General features: G+C 38.4%; 1 protein-coding gene across 5 annotated transcripts in view; it reads right to left on the bottom strand.

Annotated features, from left to right (window-relative positions):
* Positions 1 to 24,017, bottom strand: part of TRIQK (triple QxxK/R motif containing) — a 61,124-nt gene that overhangs the window by 19,464 nt on the left and 17,643 nt on the right. For 3 of the 5 annotated variants that reach the window (XM_042036017.1, XM_042036020.1, XM_042036019.1), the window contains exon 2: positions 23,468 to 23,548. In XM_042036017.1, coding sequence (XP_041891951.1) covers positions 23,468 to 23,528 — 61 coding nt within the window. In that variant the 5' untranslated portion in view covers positions 23,529 to 23,548. Of the gene's footprint in view, positions 1 to 23,467; positions 23,549 to 23,763; positions 23,804 to 24,017 lie in introns of all 5 variants that reach the window. The other 2 variants (XM_042036016.1, XM_042036015.1) reach the window with 1 other exon arrangement.

Genomic DNA, 24,017 nt, shown 5'->3' on the forward strand with positions numbered 1-24,017 from the left:
ACTGGAATTGAATAACAGACTAAAAACTGCCTCTCTGCTTTTCAATTCATCAGGCTTAAGCAGAAACAGGACTGCATCTTTGGCCTTTGTTGATGCTGCTGTCCAAGCTTATTATCATATGAATATCTAGTTATTGTTTTATAAATGTTCACATTTCAGGAGCTCCCTGCTTTCTTTTCTCTCAGCAGACTTTACAATATCCACCTTCATTATCATCATGTGGCAGCATTGCTCTTCGCCTGCATTTGCTACTTTAAAAATTAATGCACTGCTATTTTCTGAATACTGTACTGCATAAGCTGCTTATGAGTACATTATGCTATCAAGCAAGCACATGCAGAAAAGCTTCCTAAACTGTTATTCTTTCAATGAAAATACAGCTGGTTCTGCTTCAAAGGCACTTCTTTTCACCTGCAAATGGACTTGCTTCTACACTTATTCCTCAATTCATTGTCTTTTATTTGTGTCTGCAAATCTTTAATTGCCTTTAATTAGAAAGAAGTAAATTCAGTGCTTTAATCTTGCAAATACATTCAATCATAATTCTGTCTGGGATAAATACCAAGTTCTATTCACTAACTGATCTTTATAACAAAGGTATATAAATTTATTGTCCGTTTATATAGACCACACCAATTAAGCCACAATGGAAAACCAAATAGATAAGAGTCAAAATATTTGAAATGAGAAATGTGCAATCTAAATTTAATTACTCAGACAAATAATTTAAAGATGAGTTATTTACAGCATGCCAAAAAACCTGACAGATAGTAAAATTTTTTAATCAACACTACAGATTTAAAATTCCTTTCAACACTTTCACTATAATTTGTAACAACCAGCAAACTGCTGTCCTGAATCTTTCTGTACTGGTATTATATCCATACTCAAAACATTAGTAAGACATTTTCCATACATTAGCAATCCATTTCACATGTTAAAGTACTGTTTAAGGTGCAATAAAACTACAACTAGAGGGTAAATTTTAGTTACCAGTAGTAGTTTAACTAAAGTACCTTACTGTAACTGATACTGAAAACTATACTAAAATATATACATAGCTAATTAGAAACTAGAGACAGATTGTGGAAAGATTTACTGACAAACTGCAAGTGTGAAATCACACACCCAGTTAAGCTGAAATCAATTTGTTTATTATGATTATTGATATGAATTAGTGAAGGTTCCAGGAACTCTTCACAAAACCCCACTGAACAAACATAGAACAGGAAAATGGACCTCTGGTCTTTTCAGGGTTTCCACAGTCTGACTTCAAGCATCCCGTCCTCTTCCCTGCAGTAACAGGGGTAGGGAGAATTAGATCTCACTGGCAGGGACAAAGGCCCAAGATGGAGGAAGGTTCAGTCATGCTGTCCCTCCACAACCTCCTTATATGAAAGACACAGAAGGTCACACCCATTAAACCTGATTTCAGTTTTAGGTGATTGCTAGTTTAGGTCTCTCTTTACTTCTCATAGACAGATTTCACCAAAGAGTGAGTGACAGCAGTCTAGCATAGACTAAAGTACTCCCTGGTGCTGCCTGTTTTACTGTCAACAAAAACCAGAAATGTTCAGAACCCAAGTCAGTTGAAGCACTGGCTTCAACTCTAAGGTTAAGCAGAATAAATATGAACCAAGGAAATAGCTCTAAGGGACAAGTGGTGAAGAAGTATCAGTCCCTACATGACTTTATCTTGATTCAAGACATTTGCAGGCATGGTCAAATTACCTTTGAAGTAATTATCTTGAGTATTACTATTACTATAGAGAGAAAATCATAGAGCCATGAAGGGACTGTAAATTGCACTGAAAACCACAGTCTGAATTCCATCCCTGCTCAGCTGTGACATGGTGGCTCCCAAGCCAGTTAGCTGTGCCTGTGCTACAGAGCCACTGCACTGAAGATGCACACTGCTTCTTCAGAACAGCTCCTGTATACCAGCTATGGTTCTGCTTTAAGCTACAGTCTTGGGGTACAGGTTAGGTTAGAAGACATTTCTGGGGGTCTTCTGCTCAGAACAGAGCCAATTTTTAAACTGTATTCAACCTGAAAAGCAAGGGAACTAGTATATCTGAGCTTATCCAGTTAAGTTTGGAGTATTTCCAAAGGTAGAGATTCCACAACCTCCCTGAGAAACCCTTCCCAATATTTGAACATCCCTCTGGTAAAAATATTTTTCACCTACCTACTGAGAATTTTCATGTTCTAACTTGCTGTTCCTACCATTGTGCACCTTTGAGAAAAGTTAGGCTTCACCATGCCAGTAGCCTCCTATTAAGTATTTGTACATGGCAGTAACATCTCAGCTGAGCTTTCTCTTCTTAAAGCTGAAAAGACAGCTCTCTCAGCCTCCTCTTGTACATCCTGTGCTCCAGATGGACATCCTGACCCTTCACTGGACTTACTCCAGTATGTCCACATTCTCCTTGTTTTCTTGTGGATGAGCATGGCACTTGCCTTTTTCAACCATAAGGGAACCACTTCTGTGGAACCAGCTAAATGGCTGACAACTGAGGGAGAATTTAGCCATAAAATCATATTGCCTGAAATACCTTAATAAAATACCTTGCAATGGAACTAAAGTGCACCAAAGGAATTCAGTAGGGTCTGTAAACAGCTAGTAAATGGACTAAAAGCTTCAAATCAGTTTGCACTATCAGCAATTTTCTATCAAACTTTAGAGTAGTTTGTTTTTTAGTAGGAGGGAAGACAAACATTTATTTTCTTACATGCCCTGGGACTCCAAAACTGAGCTCTATAATCTCATACATAGTAGTACAACTTTTCTTTAAGTGCCTTTCTAAACACCAGCAAGTTAGGTGTCTGGCATGGGGAAAGAAGTGTTTTCTAAAGTGATTTGTAACAACATCAAAAAACAAAGAAGTACCTACTCACCTGCCTCCTAAGGTGCAATAACAAGTATTTAATTCTGTGATCTTTGAGAAATTTTAAACCAGTCATTGTATATTCACTGAATAACAGAACTTCAACCCAGTGAAACTCCGTGAAATTCTACTCTCACACACCACATCTTCAACATGCCTGCTTCATTCTGGAAGTAACTATTTATTTAGGATTTTGAGGAACCTCAGAAAAACAAAATTCCATATGAATTTCAGGCCTAACTTCAGTAAAAGTCGGTTGGTAAACCACACATCAGCAACGGTTTTATAACCTATGTCTGAGAATTGGCAACACAGCCCTAGCTCACATCTTTGGAAACTAGATCAAGCTCTCAAGTGTTTATTATTGGGTTTTGTGTTATTAGCGTCACACAGATAAATTCAATGACTATTCTCTTCCTGAGAAGCAGAAGTGAGATTTTTTTATTTTTAATTGCTGTGATTCCAGAGGGAGTTTTTGGAGTCTCAGGTTAACAGTAAGATTTTTACATGTCTTATACCTACACAAGAGTGTGTCTGTACTCACAAAAGGCATGAAAATCCCCCACGGCCTCTCTATTTTATTCAGGTTTAATGGCAGCTCAAATCACTGACCATTTTTCAATCTTGAGAGACGGAACAGCTTGACACTAATAATACATTTGCAAAGGACACATCATCATTTAACACAACATTAAGTGCTCAGGGACAACTTTTTACCGTAGACACAATGTGCTCTGAGCTCAGGGTTGACATTTAATGCTACAAAGATAATCCAGCCAGTCATTCATGAGGGGTAAATTAATTTTCAAGCAACTATATTTCAGCTTTAAGCCAACAAGAAGGATGAAGAATGAAGGGTGAATAACTTCATTTTATGCTGCATGCGAGATTTAAAAACCCCAAAATATAATGCATTCTTAAGTACGTCAAACATATACACATTTAATTATTGCTATCTTTCCCTGATTCCAAACCAGAAGTCTGGTAATATTTGTTAAATATAATATTCTGACTGGAAGCAGAAAATCCCTCAGAATTTTCTATCAGTTGCCATGAAAAGCAGCATTTCATTAAAAAAAGGTTTACATTTAAAATTTGTATTCCACTTACTTTGATTGTAACAAGATTCTTCTTTTAAGGAATATTTTAAAAAATCTATATAAGTATTAAAGAAAATAAATTCAGGAAACCAGTTATCAATAATGTACATAACAAAAAGTATCAGCAATACTTTAAATCAGCTAATTATTCAGGTAATTTTTTTCAATACCTGTACAATATACTCAACTGCAAGACTATAATAAAAGATCTGAATAACAGCACTAAAAATATTGATGCTTACTAGTACTATTTGATAGGCAGTCCTTTTTCATGCCTTTCAGTGCTAAACTATCTGTTGCAATCTTGTGCTTGCTTAAGTCCAACAGGTGCATGTCTATAGCCATTAGAAAGTAGTGGCTCCATGTAAAAGGAGCCACACGACGGCAGCTCCCCAATTAACCTTTCCAACAATCTCGTTAACATTTCCTACTCAAACAGACAACTGTGAAAACCTTAAATACCTTTCTTAAAAATAAATTAACACAATTCATTTGAAACAGATCACTGAGTGGGTGTTTCGTTTTTCTTCTCCACCTACAAAATACATACATATATTATTTGTATGTGCATGTTGTTTTGAGTACACTTTTACTACTTTGCTATGGAACAACTGCTCGCAGTTACACTTTCATATAAACAACCTTATTTTAGTATAAATTCTGAAAATGGAAAAAACCAAACCAAAACGACTACTGCAGAGAGAGAATATTTACAAGAGCATGTAGTAAGACGACAAGAGAGAATGGCTCCAAAATGAGAGAGAGTAGGTTTAGATTAAATATTAGAAAAAAATGTCTCTACTGTGAGGGTGGTGAGACACTGGAACAGGTTGCCCAGAGAAGCTGTGGATGCCCCATTCCTGGAAGTGTTTAAGGTCAGGTTGGATTGAGCACTAAGTAACCTCATCTGCTGAGAGGTGTCCCTGCCCATGGCAGGGGCTGGAACAAGATGAGGTCCCTTCCAACACAAAGCATTCTATGATTCTGTGAAGTATTCACTATTAATGCAATTGAAAGCCATATTTTTATCAAGCATTTGATGAGATGATTTTTGGGCAACAGAAACTATCATACTATTTCTTTGATGTTAAGAAGTGTGAAAAAGGCAGCATAGGTGTGGTAACAGAGACACACACAACACAGAGTCTTTCTGCCTCGGACTCAGGCTGCACCCAGTTGCAATTTGGCTTACACTGATTTTATTAAGGGTTGGCTGCAAATAGAGGAAATGTGATATATCCCCCCCAAAATGTGGAAACAGATCTTATTGCTATCTTTTATGTACATATTTTTCTTACACATTCAATCAGTCTGCCTGTGACTCTACTCACTGTTACAAATCCTTTCTCGAAGATTATGGCATAAGCATTTCTTACACTTATTCAGTTTATAGGTTGAATATTTACACCACAGTTAAGAAACTTGTCCTTTTTCTAGTGGATTATATTCTATTTTTCCAAGCCATTTCACTGATTTCTCAAATTTAGTTTCCATTTGCCTCTCATACTGGTATAATTTGCAGACTAAATTCATCATCCCACTGGCAATTGAAATACTGGCTCCAGGACAGGACACTGTGTATTCACTAGTAACTACTGAGAACAGCTTTCATATCAGTTGGGTACCCATCTTGCAGTACCTTCCTATTCATACATCTCAAGTTTGTTTACCAGAATACATTGACAAGGTCAAGGTGAATGGCACCTCTTCCTCTTCCCCATCAATGGAAAGTTTGCTACTCTGTCAGAGAAGAAAATTGAACTGATTTGACAAAACACATTGGCTATTGCTTATCTCCTTGTTGGACTGTGGGTCCTTACAAGAAACTGTCCCTATCCTGAAGAGCTTACTGTGAAGGATGAGGAAGCTGAATTCAATAATTTATGAATATTATATATTCCATCTGTTTGCTTGTTATTGTGATGTTGGCTTTATAATTACCAGAGGTTAGCTCCAATAAACACTGGCCTGTGCTTAGGCAGGAAGGTAGGAAAATACTAATAGTTCTCCACTGAGAGCACTTAAAGACAACAAAGGAAAATATAGAGACTGATGACCAGGCCATCGCATTCAGTTGCCCACAATAAAGCATATCCATATAACAGATGTTCCACAAAATATCTTCTCTGCTCTTCTTATACATAGCCAGAAATGTATCCCATTGTCTTACATTAATTACTGTCTTTTGACCTTGAACAGAACAGGAACAACTAAAATCACAGGAGAAGTCAGATACCCACTGCGTTATGTTTTTAGGAAAAAATTCAACACACATGTATATGATTCTAGCACTAGGATCAAAAGGATCCTGGTCAAAAGGATGCCACCTTCCTTCTTCCCTCACTGAAGAAAATCTGTTCAGCAGCCCTAGCCCATCTGAACTATCAAGAAATTCTTCCAGACCACCTCTCTGGCATTAAGCAGGACCAAACCAACCACTGCCAGAAAAATGTATTCAATATCAGTAACTTGAAATTTATTCCTAATTACTCTGGTATCATGCTACTGCCAGACCACACCACTAACTCATTCCCAAAAATGGCTGCTCTACAAGCACCATAATATCACCAAGTACTGTAGCAACACTTTTAAACCTTCTGGATAAAGAGTCACTGCTGTTTCAGGAGAGGAGGATGTCTGTCTTTCTGCTGTAATTCACATCACACTACCTGACACATTCAACCTTATTAGTTGACTGGGACCAGTCCCTGGGGGATGACACAGTGGCACTGTGGCAGCACATGAATCTGGAGTCATCCATTCTCCGATGTCTAATGCTACTTCACAAGCACCCTCCAAGGAGCCACAGACGTCCCCAACAATACCTCACCAACCTTTCTGCTGCGGGGCTTTGCTTAAAGGAGGGATGGTGACAACTAGTCCAGGAAGGGAATGACACAACCTGTCACCCACAGCTGCTTCTTCCCCAACAGAAACAGAGAGGTCTTGGAGGTGGCACAGAAAACCTAAGCAACTTGGGCACCAGATGAGACCATATGAAACATAGTACAGGACTTTCACCACAAATACCATATCACATCTGTTTCTATCAGCTTCAGTTTTCTGTTCTCACACACAATAGGATGGTACTATTTGAACAGTATTAAAGCATATATCTGATTTTACAAAAAACAAACAAAGCCTTGCAGTAAACAAAGAACATCAACAAAGTCACATGATGAACCAGGGACAGAGCCCCAGAGACAGTACAGCTCAGGAGAAGCTGGGGTCACTTCTCTGTAGCACCTGCTTTGTTGAGCTGAAATCCCTTTTAACATTAACCTGAGACTTTGCTGCCAAATTTACGTTAAGTCACCACTGGTCACGACTTGCTAAAGAAAAGCCTTCCAGGTCTGAACCAAACAAAGCCTGGACTGGAGCTAGAACCTGTAGGGAACAGACTAAATTTATGGATTTAGTTCAAGTGTGGGATTCATGTTATTCACCTAGGAGCAGAAGGCCTGCAAGAGCTGAGGAGGATATCCTATGAATAATCACAACCACATTTGGAAAGCCAAAGGAAGAAAATATCCGAGTGAGGAGACCTGCAAGAAGTCAGGCACCATAAGAATGGCACAACTGTGATCCTGAATGCCTTAACTTCTGATCCAGTGTATAATGCTTTCCTCAGAATTGAAAATAGAATGCTGTCTGCCAAGATGCAGTAATTTCTTACTAGTAAGTCATATCATTGTGGAGCAGCTGTATATAACCAGGCCATCCCAAAATACAAGTTGCAATTCATTAATTCTGCCTAAGTAAAAGGCTTCCAGTAATACTGACAGCATTTGCAGTTCTCACTTCAATGAAGCACATTGCAAAGGATGCTTCGTCAGACCTACATATCACTGTCACTCCAGAAGTCAATGCACTGACAGTCGTAGCAGAGGTGGATGTTACAGGATACTGTGAAAGTGATTATGTAAGATAGAAAAGCAGATTTTTGGAGTCGCACTCCAGCAATGCAGAAATCAGAAGCTTTTAATGGAATTAGCCAAGAAGGGAACATCTCTTGTACACATCACCATTATCCCTTGGGATCCTAAAATTACTTGTGAGGAATAATCTCTCCAACTCACTCATAATTTTAGCATGCCTAAGAACTATATATCTTCAGTTCGCCTGTAATTTGAACTTCTTTCCTTCAACAGAAACACCACCTGACAGGTATTAACTAAAAGTGAATGACAGCAATAGCAGCTTATTTAAAAGTGCAAAGGAAATGCATATTTATGAGCACCCAGAGTAATGGTTTATGGACCTGAGAACTAAAGGTGTAATAATGTCTTGCAGGCATTTCAGGAGACACAATTTTACCTTCAAGAGCCAAACCAGGCTTCTGTCAGTGATGAGATGGGTGTTAATAGGATAGAGGAGCCTGGCTAACTTTTAAATTTATCTTTAATTTTTCAGACCTACTATTTCATCCTTTTCCCTTTCTGAATGCTCACATAAAAGCAACTACACATGTGTGCATAGTAAAATAATGGCATCTTACTCCTAACTTTGGGACTGGGCTTACTGCCTGACAGGTGAATGTCTGGAATCCTTCACAAATAATGCAATCTAAAATACATAGTGAAGAATAACTAGGCTTTACTTCAAACCTTCTCTTTAGAAATATAAATTTGTCAAGTAATTTATATGCTGCATTCTTTCAAATAGCCGACATCAGAGTGATGGTAATGATTTTATCTGAGACCTTTGAATTTTATTTCACCATTTGCATCAGCATCACTGCTTTGTTGATATTTTAATGAATAAAATCAGTTAGTTTCAGTAATAGCCTTACTTTGAACATCACTACTTTATAAATGAATTAAATAGTGAAAAGCATGTATTAGGGCAATCTATTCAAAGAATCAAGGGTCGCTCCCAGTATCCTTTTTTCCAAATCTTTATTCCACAGGATGGTCTTTTAAGTATAATGTCTCTTGTAGGAAACATACAAAAGATGGAGACACTATTGAGGAAAAAATTCTTCCATCTGGAAAACTATTTGATTAGATCAGATAAAGCATGGAGCTGTCTTCTATTCCTGAACCTTCCATAAAATTACTGTATGACCTTGGGAAATCTCTTTTCCTTGCAAGACTTTGGTACTCATCAAAAACTCTTGAGATCCTGGTCTAATGGTATAATAGAAGTAAAAAACAATTATGAATGTTATCTATTAGAGATGATTCTCTGATGGCCTACATTAATTTCTTTTTAAAGATTTTAAAATTACATTTACAAATATAATGAGAAATAATTAAACAAGTACCTGAAAAAGTAACTGAATCTGCTACTGACCCTTAAATTCAATTTCTTATTCATTAAAAATGTGTGTTAAATATTTATAAATCCATGGACAAAGCAATTTCAGTTTCTGGAATTACAAGCATACAAAATAAAACAATTAAAGGGAAAACTAACTTTTAGCTATGCTATGTTCCTCACAAAGTGTATATGGACATTGCTCTGATCACAAAGGTCCTATGTGCCACCCCCTGCCTTCCCCTGATGAAGTCCTTCTGTCTAGTCACCTAGACACCTAGTCACCCCATGACACAGGACACAGAACATCAGCCATGCACCATTAGGTGACCAGTGACTTGGTCGTAGTTCAACTCCATCTCCTGTGAGGGTCCTGATGCAAACCATCAGCACAGAGAACCCCCATCTCCCAGGTGGGCTCCCAGCAGACAGGACAGGCATTGATCTACACAGATGAGAGTATATTTGTAAACTCTCTGAATGGTCCTCTATTGACACTTCTCAATCTGATGCATTCTATTCTTTAAACACACCCCAGAAAGGACACTTTCATTGTACATAACATGCAGAGTGAAAAATTGTCAGTACATTTCTTTTTCACAGTAATTTTTCAGTTCCTTGCAACCTAAAGGTTTGTCTCACATTTGTCTCATTTCACAGATAGATAGATAGATAGATAGATGGATGTAAGAACACAGAACAACAACAAAAAAAGCCACACACCCTCCCTATGGCCTGTTTTTCAACAGCTGCATTCCTCAGAAGAGACACGTCACTTTTAGTAACAACACAGTCCTTGTGACAGACATGCTTCTCCTAGAGCCAAAAAAAAGCCAGTGAATCTCACTATGCCAAGTTCTAAGAATTTAGCAAAGGGTTTTTGCAAATGCAGAACAGAGGACACTGAATTATTAAAACAGTATTACTACAACATTTGAGTCCAACCACTGTTCAAATGGCAGCCTTAGCTGGCACATCAGTGTGATATGTCAGTGACCAACAGTCCACAGACATACATGTGCCTCCATCACTTTCCACTGCAGATGTTTACTCTGCTATAACCCACTCTAGCCAATATATCAACCTATTCCAAGATTTACTGAGAACGGAGCTCTTCCAGTGTCCCCCATACTGGTGTACACTTCTAAGATCTGAGCAATTCTGCAGGGAATATTTCAGTAACTGCTGCACACCTGCATGAATTTCTTTCAAAATGTGATAAGCTAGGTTAAGATAGGTTAATAATTGGCGAATTACTGATTTTGCATATGCTGTGTAATAAATAAACAGGCAGACAAGGAAAACTCCACCTAAAGAAAGCACCTCAGCCGGTGATGTATGCAGTGGAGATAGAACATATTACCATGCCCTTATGCCACCACCTTTGGTACCTGCTGTAAACCGTTTCCAAATCTTCTTTTTTACTTACTAAATAAAATATGTTCCCAGGTTCCTTGTCAACCTACAGACACTATGTGTCTTTCTTTTCTGTCACTCCCTGGAGATGAGCTAATTGCTAGATGTATGTGGCATGAACTCCTTTTAGTTTCCTACCGAGACTTTTTGATGACAAAATGCCTGTGTCACATCCTATTCCTACCAGTGGGACATGCTGTAACAGCTAAGGCCAATGGGTAACATAGGCAAGTCCTGTCAAAGACTTACAACTGGGGATCCTCTGATAAACTGTACACTATACTTACTACTAGACTGCTAAGTACTGCACTTCTGTAATACAAAGAACAAAAAGGACAGCAACACCAAATGTACATTCAACATTTATTGAAAAGTCCCCAAAACAAACAAAAAAAAATGATGCTGTGGAAATATTGTGATAGCTTCACCACACTGTGTTGAGAGCACAGGCACTGAAAAACAAAGTTTAATGTTATGATCAAAATGTGTCCCTTTTCCCTTATCTCTCTCCTTTCAGCATGAATTTCATGTTCTCTCCAAAAAGAAAAAAAAAAAAAGGAAAAAGCCTGTGAAATTCAAGATTATGTTGTCATTTCTCCTGAAATCTTGATTTTGGTAAAAATATTCAGTATTAATTTTTCCACAAGTAAAACTTCAGTCAGAAAGTTATGGTAATCCTTCCAAATGCATTCTCTAGCTATAAATACCTCAGAAAGCTGCTCCACTTCACAGTGAAACTTTGTCCATATGGAACATATGACTAGAAAGGACTTGGTGAACTACTGAAATCCAGTGCTTTGCTGGAGAAGACACATGTATCATTCTGTTTTCTTCAAAACTGATCATAGAAAAGGATCAGTTGGAAAACAAGTTAGAGCTTTCAGTTTGGGTTTTTGGGTTTTTTTTTCTTTAGCCTACATTACCCAAGAAGTTCAATCTCCTATTAGTAAGAAACCACCTTCTATTTCCTGTTACATTTCTTTATGGACAATTTATACAGTTACGGACTGGATATATATGGACCGTTTCTTTCCCACGTGTTTACTTGGGAAGTTCCAAAAGGAACCATATTTGTCTTAATTCGTGTTCAGCTGTGCTAAACAAGGCTTTTCTTGGTCTTCCCTAGTAGCTCTTTCAGCTCTTCTTTCACTTTCAATTCATCTTTCTTAAACATAGATGAGCAAAACAGTACTCAGTACTTCAAACTCACTGTCCCCAGTGCCCTATTTAATGGCTTTAGTATTTTTTATTATTACTTTAAATACATAAAAGGAAAAAGTACACTTTTTTTGTGACCATGCGTAATCACTAGAAACAAGGGAACCTTTCCACTAAGATTTCCAGCTGATTCTATCACTGGTTGTGAATTAGCTGTTCATCAAAGTGCATAGTTCTTTGATACCACTTTGACCATAGACAAAAAATGGTGAAGAAACATAATTAAGTTACCCAGCATCTAAATGTTATTCCTTTTTTCTTCACACTTATGGATTGGATTTTGCTCCCAGTTACAAGGATGAGTATCTGAAATAACTGCTAAATTCAGTAGTGTGATACCTATCCCAAATTTCCACCACAAGAAAATCCAACCTTCCTACTCATAGTCGCTTGACTATAGGAAGTGTTTCTCTTCAGACTAAAAATTATCTGAAAGGTAGCTGAACAAAGCAAAAAACACTAAACTATGCTTCTAATTTCTCTTTTTTCATCAGTGACAGAAATAAGATGAGGAAGACAATCCTCTGTGAGATACATTTTTTCTGCTTTTTTAAGAGTCAAAATGTTTTATTCTTCCTCTCTGAGGAATACATGAAAGCACTTCCCTCTTTGTCCTTCTCACAATGATTACTCATTAGAATTTGATAATTTTCTCTACACAAACACGAGTTATACTTCCTTCTTCCATTAAACCATTTGGATAGAAGCTCTTTCATGGAATATATATGCTATGAGGTCTGTGGTTTTCCAAGCTGCCTATCAAGACACACAGAGCCTCCTGTATTACAGACATGAGTCTGACTTTCTTGTAACTCTACCAAATGTTGCCATCTGGTATTGTACTTAACAGGTGGATTTTCTGAGACACTTCACACTATGAAGTATGTTAAGGATTGTACCTTCAGTTCTATTTGATTTGCAATTTATTCAATGTTTCTCTGTGCATTCTAGTTTGCACGGTCCTCATCTATTCCAGAGAAGAGAAGACTGCAGCATATATTTTCTGTAAAAGTACTTCTTCACAGACAACCCTACTAGTCATTTCACTCCACTTCTTTCCACCGTTCAGTATGCAAAACACCACTGTGCTGTACCTGAACATTATGGAAAAGGCTGTGCCAAAGAAGAACTGCATTCAGGTTTTGTTGTGCCTTCCACACGTGTGAAAGGCAACCTCATTGCTCACTGAAGACAGCGTAAAATACCTCTAAAAATACATGGATTTAAACTATTGTAGTTATTATTCATAAAGTAACTCAACCTGCAGGCCTGATCAGACCTACAGAGGCTACTGGATTGAAATCAAAACTGATTCTGAGAAGCTGAGGGAAACCTACACAGGGCACGAATCCTTTTTATGCTTCCTAATCTGTTCAATCTGCATGTTATATGGAATAAAGACTTCTTAAACTCAGTTGACATGTGGCTTGGCTTTGCAAAGTGTTCAACAGCAACACTGGCTTATGGCACTTGCTGGCCTGAGTTTTGCCACATATTTCAGTGCCTGCAGTGTGCTGTCCTGGCTTTGATGTGTATTAGCTTAGTTTGTGCATGCAGCCAGATGATGAAGCAGATCAGGGAGTTCATTCAACTCACAAACTGCTCAGCACATCTTTTACTTCAAGCTGGGTCAAAATGGCATACAAACAGCTGTGCCATCCCAGATGATGGTGAACTATACACTGCGACAGGAACAAGGAGAGAGAGGTAGGTGTTGTTAAAGATCACTTTGTAATGTTGACCTGTACCCTCTGCATATCTGGTTGCAGGTACACCAATATATTAGACAACGTAAATAGGAACTGGAATTCAAGGGTATGCTCACTCCAGTTGTTACAACAATCCCTGACACAGTTTATGCCCACCGTCGCTCTCTCCCAAGTAATTCCTACACATGGCTCAAGAGGGAACTGAAAATTGCTCAGAGCAATTTTCCATAAGGAGTGTGCAAGCAGCCAGTCTGTTTTATGGACAAAAGAGTTTAACTGTAACATTTTTCGATGCCAGTTGACCTATGTGCCAGAAAGCAGTACAATGCTTGCTTAAGCTACAAGCACAGATGTGAATCACCAGCCCAAACTCTCACCCTTCACCTGCTAGAACAGAAACCTGTAGAGATTATTCTTACACATCTCCACTCTATGCCTGCAAAAGGCCCCACTTACATTCTACTTTCACTTGAAACTTCTCCCTGCTCTTCAGTTCACAGTGACCGCAGGTCCCCCAGGCCAGGTCTGAACTGACAGCTGCAGACTCATTCTGCCTGTGATGTGAACTGGTAAGGCGCGAGCAGGAGATCCATTGCTACAGTACAGAGCATCATGGCCAAGTTAATTAGAGCTGATAAGAGACAGGACAACACAAGCACTGTGCTCAAGACGCCCAAAGCTGAAGGGTTTAACACACACTGTGAGCTCAGACTTATTCAAAACGGCATCAGTAAATCTGGGCCACGCTCTTATCAGTATGCTGTAACCTTGAGCTGAAGGGACCATGTCTAATGCTGAGACACTGTTTCATTCCATATGCTAGTTCATTATCCAGCTCCTCTCTGTTTTGACTGCCAACAAATAATGATGTTTTTCAACACTTCTCCACTAGGAACTGAATGCACAAACATCACATCATAAATGCCACCCAACATCTGCCAGGCAGTTACCATCTTCCCATGACTATCACCTAGGCTGAACCTGAGCAAGTGATTTACTGACAATCTGTGTCACATCCTCTTACCTATCACACCCTAGATCATCCAAACACCAATGCTTATGAATGGCCCACAGGTATTCAGTTAAAATACCACAGGAAAATTATTTCTAACAAAAAAACCCCCATGCGTTCTAAAATTACTGTTACTTAGTTAATGAAAAATCAAATATTGCAACTGAGGATATCAGTTTTGCTACAAATCTTACAGCATGAATGCAAATATGCTGATAATGATGAGATATTCACATAAAATAAATGAAGGAAAAGCCAGGCTTTTCCACCTTTCCTATTTAACAGGCAGTCAAAATTCTTGAAAATACTATTGTTTACTATATGAGTTATTCTTGAACAGTATCAGTAGCTTAGCTGAGCAGAATTCCCTCAGTCGGTCCCATAGTAAATAGGGTATCTATGCAACTGAGATAATGACAAGGACCAGATTTCAAGTAAAGTATTTCAGAAATTAAGCAACACATTAGTGACTTGCATATATTATCTGTAAATTTATTAACTGAAACCAGAGTGCTCAATCAGGGCAAATTATTTGTTTTCCCACATTCCACTTACTGTAGAGCTCGTTGTTCACTTCATGGTGCTTTTCCATACTGATTCAACTACTACAGGAATGAAAAATCTCAAAATAACTTTTAATGTGTGAATACTTTCAATAGTGCTTATTTTAATCAGCCTTTACCATCAAGTAAGAGCAAAGGTTAGTCACATGATGTTTGAGATTTCTGTAATTGTAATTCAAATCAAGTAACATCTAATAGCAAAAGCCTTTTCTTCATTCTAGCAGTTTGATCTTCCTAACACCATTCTCCTTCTGCCCTGTAAGTTCTTTTCTTATCCAACATTTAAAGCCTGCAAGCAATGTGTAGAGCCGAGCAGACAATCCCACAAATAGTTCAAGACCTTGAAAAGCACAATGTAGCCAGTTCCTAGCTTTCTTCCAAAATAAGGCATACTACAAGCAAAAGCTTCCACCAAAAAGAAAAATATTTTTAATAGAATCCAGTTACAGAAATCCATGACAACATGCAATTAATGGACTGCATGATAGCAATCACCAACGTGACTCATTACATTCAACTCATTACAAATCCAGATGACTATTCTATGGTCATGCTTACACTGAACATAGGCATCTAACACATTCTTTTAAGGCCATAAATAGGTGCAACACCTGATGAACTACATCATGCACATGGTCACATCCTGAAGCATGAAATACAAAAATCCCTTCAGTTAAACCTCTTGAATTGATCCAAGGTGATTCTTACGTTCTTCTTCTCAGACCACTGCCCCTGCAATGCTTGCCAGACTCCTTGCTGCCTTCATTCCTGCTAGCCTAGACAGGGGAGGAGCAGCAGAGGTTTAAAAGATCACCACTTTACGTGGTAGGACAATGGCTGGACAAAACTTAACTGCACCCAAAAAGCCCAGCACCACTTCTCATAGCATTGTAGCTAAAGAAATGCAGTTACAACTATGAATTATGTTCACCTTAATTATCTATCAAATAGATCTTGAGAGATGCATCTGTGCTGGGCATTTCATTCTTATGCCTGCTCCACTGCTTTGTTATGATGAAATGAGAGGAAATCAGATCTGTAGTTCGCTGCCCAACTCTCCTTGCATTTATGTTGATGTAATATTACCTACAAATATAAGCACATGCACCACACATAGAGAATGTGTATATATGAACACTGTATACATAAAAAATTATGTCTGAGATTTTTTAGAAATGGTTGTCTAAAATTAGATTTACATATTTGCATTGAGATTGGAGTACTTTGAAGTCCATCTTTCACACATGAGCTAAGATTTTCAAATCCTGGTGAAAGAATTTCTAAAAATGTTAAACTGCTCTGCCTCTGAATGTAGTCTATACATGCTCATATGTGTCTATAGCAAAAATTTTATGTATTTTGTAAAGGATTGTAAGAGCTTTTTCTCAGTTGATTTTGACTGCAGGAAGGAACTCACTGAAGAATTGATCAGAAGCTGACAGTAAGTACGAACACAAACATGTAGCATTGCAACAGCCCTGTAGACACCGGATACCTTACAGGAATTGCAAGTGCTTGAAATAACACCACGCTGAAAGGCAGTTCAGCAACTGGAAACATGTCAAATTTCACTCTCATTTACACCTATAAGAAATTTGTAGCAACTCCACTGAGTAAAATGTTGATAGGGTTGATGAGATTAAAACAAGAGCAGACTATGAGCCTCCATCTGTATAAAAGTACTAAACAAGTGTAGTATGAATGTATAGTAAAAGTAGTATAATCAAACAAGCTCAAAGAAACTTTTGCTGTGGAGAGAGGATGAGAGCCAAGGATTTAGATACACAACCTTTCTCCTCAGCTTCTCTTCGAGGTGTATGAACACATTCCCGCAGTCCTCTGGATCTGCAGCCACCCCTCCCATTCTTGCTCAGACTGAGTCCATGTCTGCCCAACAAATGGAAACTAAATAATATCCACACAAATGTAAGTATATATCCAGATCTACCATCACCTTTTATGCTCTAAGCCAAGGCAATAATACAAGGAATAGCTCTGCTGCGTTGGACTTAAAAAAATATGTGACCACAAACTGCATGTTCTTAAAATCCATCATCAGTCTTCACAGAACATATTTAAAAACATCCCAATCATCACAAAATGTGGATTAAATTAGTATAGCCAGACTAGGCTTTACTTCACAGCAGTGTTTTCCTCAGCTGCTCCCACTGCTTCCAAAAAGTGATTCCACTGGCACAAAATTAAAATCAAAACAGCACTAACTGACTAAAGGATGTAGTTCATTTTTCTGTGACACCAAAATTCATTCTTCATAAAACCTCCTCCCAAGAAAAGGGACTACACATGGTATCAGTGGCCTATCACTGTGAAGTATGAAACTCAGATTCCAAAACTTGCCAGCAGTCACAAATAATAGCAAAAAAGGGCATTTTTTCCTACATCTCTTTATTACATGCTTAATAGTAGATTTTTATTAGAAAAATTGAAGTGAGGAAATGTAATGTTCCATATGCAAAAAAAAAGGTTACACTAGAATTGCCTATTTCTTGGGGGTTTTTTTCACTATAAATAAACAGTAGGAGAAGACTTACCTTTTTGTCTCAACTTAGTCAGTATTTGTTTCTGTACTTTTCCCCTCTCCTCCTTTCCTATTTACAGTAAATAGGTGATTGACATTAAAATAGGGAAAAAAAATTAGACTAGTTAAAAAAATAGACCGGAGCATTTTTTTATTCCATTGGCATCTGTCCTCCTACATCTTTGCTTACGGCAGAGAAGAGAAATCTCAATGATGTAGATGTTGCCTTCTGGTTCCTTGCCTTTTCTTAACAGACAAAAGATAGAGGAATTGCTGTTTTGTGACAAATAGTGAAATTTTGAAATTTTCAGTACAAATTCAGTCCAAACATTTTTTGCTGTTGCTGTTATTTCAGAAATTATATCTAAAATTTTCATGCTGATAACAAGCATTTCCTGATCCAAAACAAAACAACCACATTTCACTTCAAAGTATGCAATGTATTTAAAAGAAAAGTATAGAAATGTAACATTTTCCCTCTTTTTAAGCTGAAAAGGAAGGCTGATAATGGCCAGGTTTTTTTGAGTATGCAATGGCACTACTCAGGACAAGGAAGGTGGAGGCACACTAACTCCATAAAAACACAGAGAAGGTAAACAGTAACGGAAAACATAGAAAAGGTCAGGCGGTAGAGAGTAAAGACAACTCCTTTAGCAGTAGGGCAGGTGGAAATGGCAATCTGCCACAAGAAGGGCTTCTCTGTGGAGACAAGAAGGCAACAGGTCTATGCTCCAGCTGGCAGATGGAAGTGGGAACCCCAGAGATGTTCATGCTGCCACTAGTCCCCAAGCTTTTCTCCATCTCAGGGCTACAGTGAGAGCAAAACCTTGGCCCCAGAACGAGGCACCTTTCTTCTGGACAACTCACCAGTCTCCACACCAAGGAATTTTTAAAAGACCCAACTTTACCCACAAAGTTTTATCTGTTAGTTCATGTGGGCAGTGCTCTCTCCACTCCTGCGCTGGCACAGCAGGACTCAGGACTCCTACCCAGTCCCCTTCCTTGCCCCATTGCTCCATGTGTGCCATGCCAACGAGCACCACCTCCATCACGAAGTCACCGTGCTCACTCTACCATCTTGTGCTTTCCAAAACAAAAAGAGAATGTATTTTCATTCATAACTTTTACTCCTTCCCAGGGGATGTGAGGAGCCTTATTTGCTCCAAAGAACCCCTGGGCTATGCCTATATAAGATCCAGCTCCTAAAAGACCAAGCTGGCAAGCCAGGAGATACAGAGCAGACAATAGGCAGACCTTTGAGTCTACAAATTGAAGGTTGAATGATTGGCAAACAACCTCTCCCCATGAAAAATTATGCTAGAGCAACACAATAGTAATGGCAGCCAAAAGTATGTCTATTCCTGATTTGTAGACCAGGTTTTAGTTATACTATAATCCTCTCAGTATGCCTGCTTAGGATCCCACAATCACACAAGTCATGAACACTACCCACAAATCCTGCGGCTTCCATGCCGAGCAAGCGACACACCAGATGAAGAAGGATGGAAAATATACATGTGGAATTGTTCTGGGAACTTAAAGCACACATAACAGTAAACAAAGCAAATATGGTACAAAACCTGTTGCTAGTTTCACAGCATTTGTGGAGCAAAGCTGCATAAATGCGGAAGGATGCATACTGCCTCACACCTTTCCTTAGATTCCAGCAAATTAAGCACAGCAGCACAAACAGCAGCAGGGAGAAGGAAACACTCTGCAGAAGAGCTGCCCTGTTTACTGCTGCACTACAGGTATATATTTGGGTATGTGAGCCAGAGATGAATAAGAAGTGTTAACATTACTTTTCCTCATGTGTCTTCCACAGCCTTGGCTGCTCATGGAGATTTGAACAGGGAGAGATTCCCTTGGTGCCATCCGCCCTCCTCCAGGCACAGCTGAAGCCAGTTTGAAGAGGCTGATGTGGTTGTCCCCTGTCCACTCGGGGATAGGCTTCATGAAGCCACTGCCAGTTTTCTCTGATAACTAAAAGATTGCCTCTGCTCCCCCCTGAGAAGGCAGTGCCACTGTCAGATACTGGAGCACTAGCTCAAGTGGCACTACAGACAAATTTTGGCTGGTGGCAGGAGAGATGGCTGAAAGCCAGCTGACAGAGAAGAGCAGTATCAATCTCTGTGCTGGGGGAATCCCCTGAAAATGCTACTGAAGCAAATAGCAACAGCTAGCGGCACAGAGGCAAACAAGACACAAGTGATCCTGTTCTCCTGGAGAAGAGAAAAAGGCAAACGGCTAAACTGAAGTAATCAACAGGAACTTGAACCATGGCACAGGGCAAACATGTGGCATGCCGTATGGAAACTCAGCACAAAACAGAAAGCTTGGAACAAAATGAAATTAAAAATCTGGTTTTATTTCAAATTACTCCACTCAACATCTAACTGAAAATTGTGTTGAAGTTGATATGACTTCGTGACATGTTGTTCCTTGAAGGCTGCCATTTTCCATCAAAAAAAAGGTATGAAAAGCATTTCAATCTGGTTACCTTCTATCCAGCAAGGCTAGAAAACACTAAGTTGTAAGCTAAAAAATAACATCACACCATTAGTCAGCAGGAGATAGCTGTTCAGCCAGCATCTATCATAATGTTTTCAACAATCCATAGACACCAAATGCCTGGAAAAGAAGGCCGGCAATCACTCCAAGCATGGATTTTGAGCTTTAAATGCATTTGATAAATTAATTTTTTTAAAGACAAGTCCTGTGCAGCCTCTCTTTCTTTACTGTTTCTAGATATAATCTACCTCAAAAAGGGTGATGAAATGTCCATCTCCAAAACAAATGAACCTGGAGCATTAGGGCATTCTGTATTCTGAAGGATCATCTGTTGAACAGCTTCACACTAAAACATCCCTGCAAAAGTACCTAAGTTGTCAAATCTAAGTTTTAATGGATGAATGTGTTTAAAAACAAAATAAATTCTTTCTGTATAATTTCTAATAAGTACCTGAGTGAAATCAGGCCAAGAAGAGTCAAGAGGAGTTAAAATGAAGGATCTAGAGCCATCTCTCCCATGAGGAAAGGCTGAGAGATCTGAGAGTGTTTACAAAGGAGAAGAGTAGGCTCAAGGACTTCATCAGTGTATATAAATACTTGAAGGGAGGGTGCAAAGAGGACAGAGCCAGGCTCTTCTCAGTGCTGCCCTGTCACAGGACTAGAAGCAATGGGCCCACACAGAAACACATAAGAAAAAAACCTTTTACTTTGAGGATAATCAAACACAGGAAGAGAGGTTGTGAAGTTCCTAACCTTGGAGAAACTTAAAAGCCATCTGAACATTGTTCTGGGCAACCAGCTCTAGGTGGCCCTGCTTGAGGAGGGCAGATGGATGAGATGATCTCCACTGGTCCCTGTCAACCTTAACCATCCTATGACAAATGGAGGAATTATTACCAGTTACGCAAAACTATATAAGAACAAAAAAAATCAGTAATGACAAAAAAACCCCCAACTTTCATATTCATGAGGGCAATAGTGGGCAGTATTTGTCAATAATACACCTATTTGTCCTATAATACACCTAAAGGCATAATGAGACTAGAGGGCTCACTAATGAGACTAGAGAGCTCCACTAAGCTCCGCTACCATGCCTAAAGATAGCCCAAAATGCTTACACATAAAACTCAAACACACCTGCAACACTTAAGTATAAAACCAATCAAACTCTCCCTCTTATATTCATTAAGTTCAGAGAACTAATTTCCATTGGCAAACTCTATAGCTGTATCAGTGAATGACCAGAGTGGGAACTGAAACAATCATCATCAAAAAGCAGAGCACAGTCTATTTTAGTTCTTGTTCTCCATCCTCTAAGGAATATCACAATCACAGAAACACCTCCTAGGTTATATAGTTTATTTGCCTGCCAGCATGAGATTCTTCCCTACAATAATTTTTAACACTTGCTTTTGCCAAGTTAAGAGCAATGTATCATGTCTAAAGAAAACGAGCTTATTATGAACCCCCTCTATATTTTGCAGTACCCAATGGATGATGCTGCTGTAGTGTAACAGGGAAGGTGCCAAATTGTTCAGACAACACACCAGGCCAAAACTGTCAAGTCAGCAACATAACAGGATCCCTCTGAGTGCTGGGCCCCAGTACAAATACTCCTAATGCCTTGCTATAGTACAGTGTCCTCTCCCCTGCTCAAGGCACAGCTGATCAGTCCTGGCATCTCACAGCTTTGAGAAGTGTAACAGTGTCACACAGTAGTCATGTGCAAGAAACAGCACAAGTTGTGCAAGAGTGGGAGGTATTGAGCCTCCTACTTAAATGAAGCTTTATACCTGCCCTGGTCTCTCCAGGGGTCCTGCTGGTCACCACTCTTTCACTCTGCAGAAGATTTCAAAAAACAACTCCAACCATGGTCACCTGAAAGTGTTCACAAAAAACCAAAAAAAGCAACTCTAAAGGTGGTGGTTGAAAAACAAGTGACCATGACAAAAAATAAGTGGAGAAAATGCCAAAAAACTGCTACAATCATCCTCTATCCAAGCACCCAGTTACATAGGATGAGTTGTCCCAAAAAGAAGCTGCAGGGCTCCCGTTTCTCACCAAACACGTTTGGGTGAAATATTTGTGGTGTCACTTTCTACTGGGCAACAGTTTCGTTGCAAGGTTTTCTACACAAAACCTAAAAACCCAAAAGCAGAGAGTTCATATTTTTAAACATTTTTCTATTGTATCTGCTTCTCATCCATAAAGGCACTCACAAGCTTTCAGCTATGTTTCTCATAGAATGAGCCAAGGAAATCAGCCACACAAACTACCCAAGATTAGGAAACATAGACCACTCCATAGCTATCTAAACCAAATTAAATACAAAATAATCCCTTACTTACAACTTGATGAGAAGTTGAAAAGACCACTAAAACAGTTACATTAAAATAATCAGGCAGCACTAAAAAAATTAAGACATGACAAAAATACGACTGCTCACATAATCCTAGTTCTTTCACCATGAGAATGCACATTCCAAACAACTTTTTTTTTTCCCCAGACAATTGTTGTTCTCTGCATACTTAAACAGATGTGTGTGCTTAGCAACTGTAAAAGTAATTTACTTAAATAACTGACTGCAGGTTAAGGTATTTCATTTTATATACAAACTTTTAAAATACTGTGAATTTTATATTATTTAACATACAGAGACAGAATCCTCATATATGGATTTCAAAAATAACTCACCTTTGCATTTAAGCAAAGAAAGAGGGATTTGAGTTTGCTATCTAAGTATCTATGTGAAGGTACATGTGTGCATGTACATACTTTGTATACATGTTACCTACATATGTAGTAGGTAGGGACAGAAAAAATCCTAAGAAAAGAAATTAATATATTCAAAATATCCATTAGTGTAAGAATAAATGTAGTTATACAATGCAAAAGTCTGTTCAGTGTATCAAAAATTGTTATGAATGAGGAAAGTATCTTGTTAGAAATGCCCATATATGAAATTAGAGACAAACAGGAAAATCAGGAAAGTTCAACCAGTTCAGAAACATTGTGAAACCACTTCACTACAGTATTTCACTAGTGTACCCAAACACAGAGCATATACTTTATCTAAAGTCACTCAAAATACTGTCTTCATAAAGCTGAATGAATTACTCAACAGCATGTAGAAAATGAAGTTTTTGAATAGGAATGCTACATTTTGTTACACTAGTGGGAATTGCTGCGGGGAAAAAAAAAAAAAAGTAGGGTTTTTTTTTAAGCACACAAACTTTTCTTTCAAACTCTTACCTATTTGTTTCCTGTATTGGTCAACAGGAGTCCTTGATGTAGAGGCATCTTTTCTACCCATTGTTTTCAATCCAAAAATCACTGTCAGTATCAGAAAAAAAAAAAACCAAAACAAAAACCACAACATTATTCCTAAATAAATTACCAACTAAATCAATTGCTTATAACATCAGAAAAATGGTAACAAGCAACATTTACATGATTATACACAAAGACATAAGCCTTCCCAGAGTACAATGAAACACTGGAGTTAATCATCACTATTCTGAAGACTATTAGATACATTCTAAACATACCTTTTTCTCCATTGCATGGGTTATTAACATTACAGAATGCCTGTTAGTTTGAATAAAGAAAAAAGAAAGGATTTAAACTGATTGCACTGTAATTCAGCATTTGGTACCATTGAATTACATTTCTATATAATTTATTTCTTTAGTAAACCAGGGAATGAATGTAGTATTGTGAGTTGCTCCCATTATTGGCAAATACATTTATAGCACACACAGGAGTCAAAGGCAGGACTAGGCATGTGTGCTTTCACAGGTGA

The sequence above is a fragment of the Corvus kubaryi genome, unplaced genomic scaffold (genome assembly GCF_017639235.1).
Source record: "Corvus kubaryi isolate FWS band 111438036 unplaced genomic scaffold, C.kubaryi_AGA036_p1.0 37385, whole genome shotgun sequence".
Classification (NCBI taxonomy): Eukaryota; Metazoa; Chordata; class Aves; order Passeriformes; family Corvidae; genus Corvus; species Corvus kubaryi.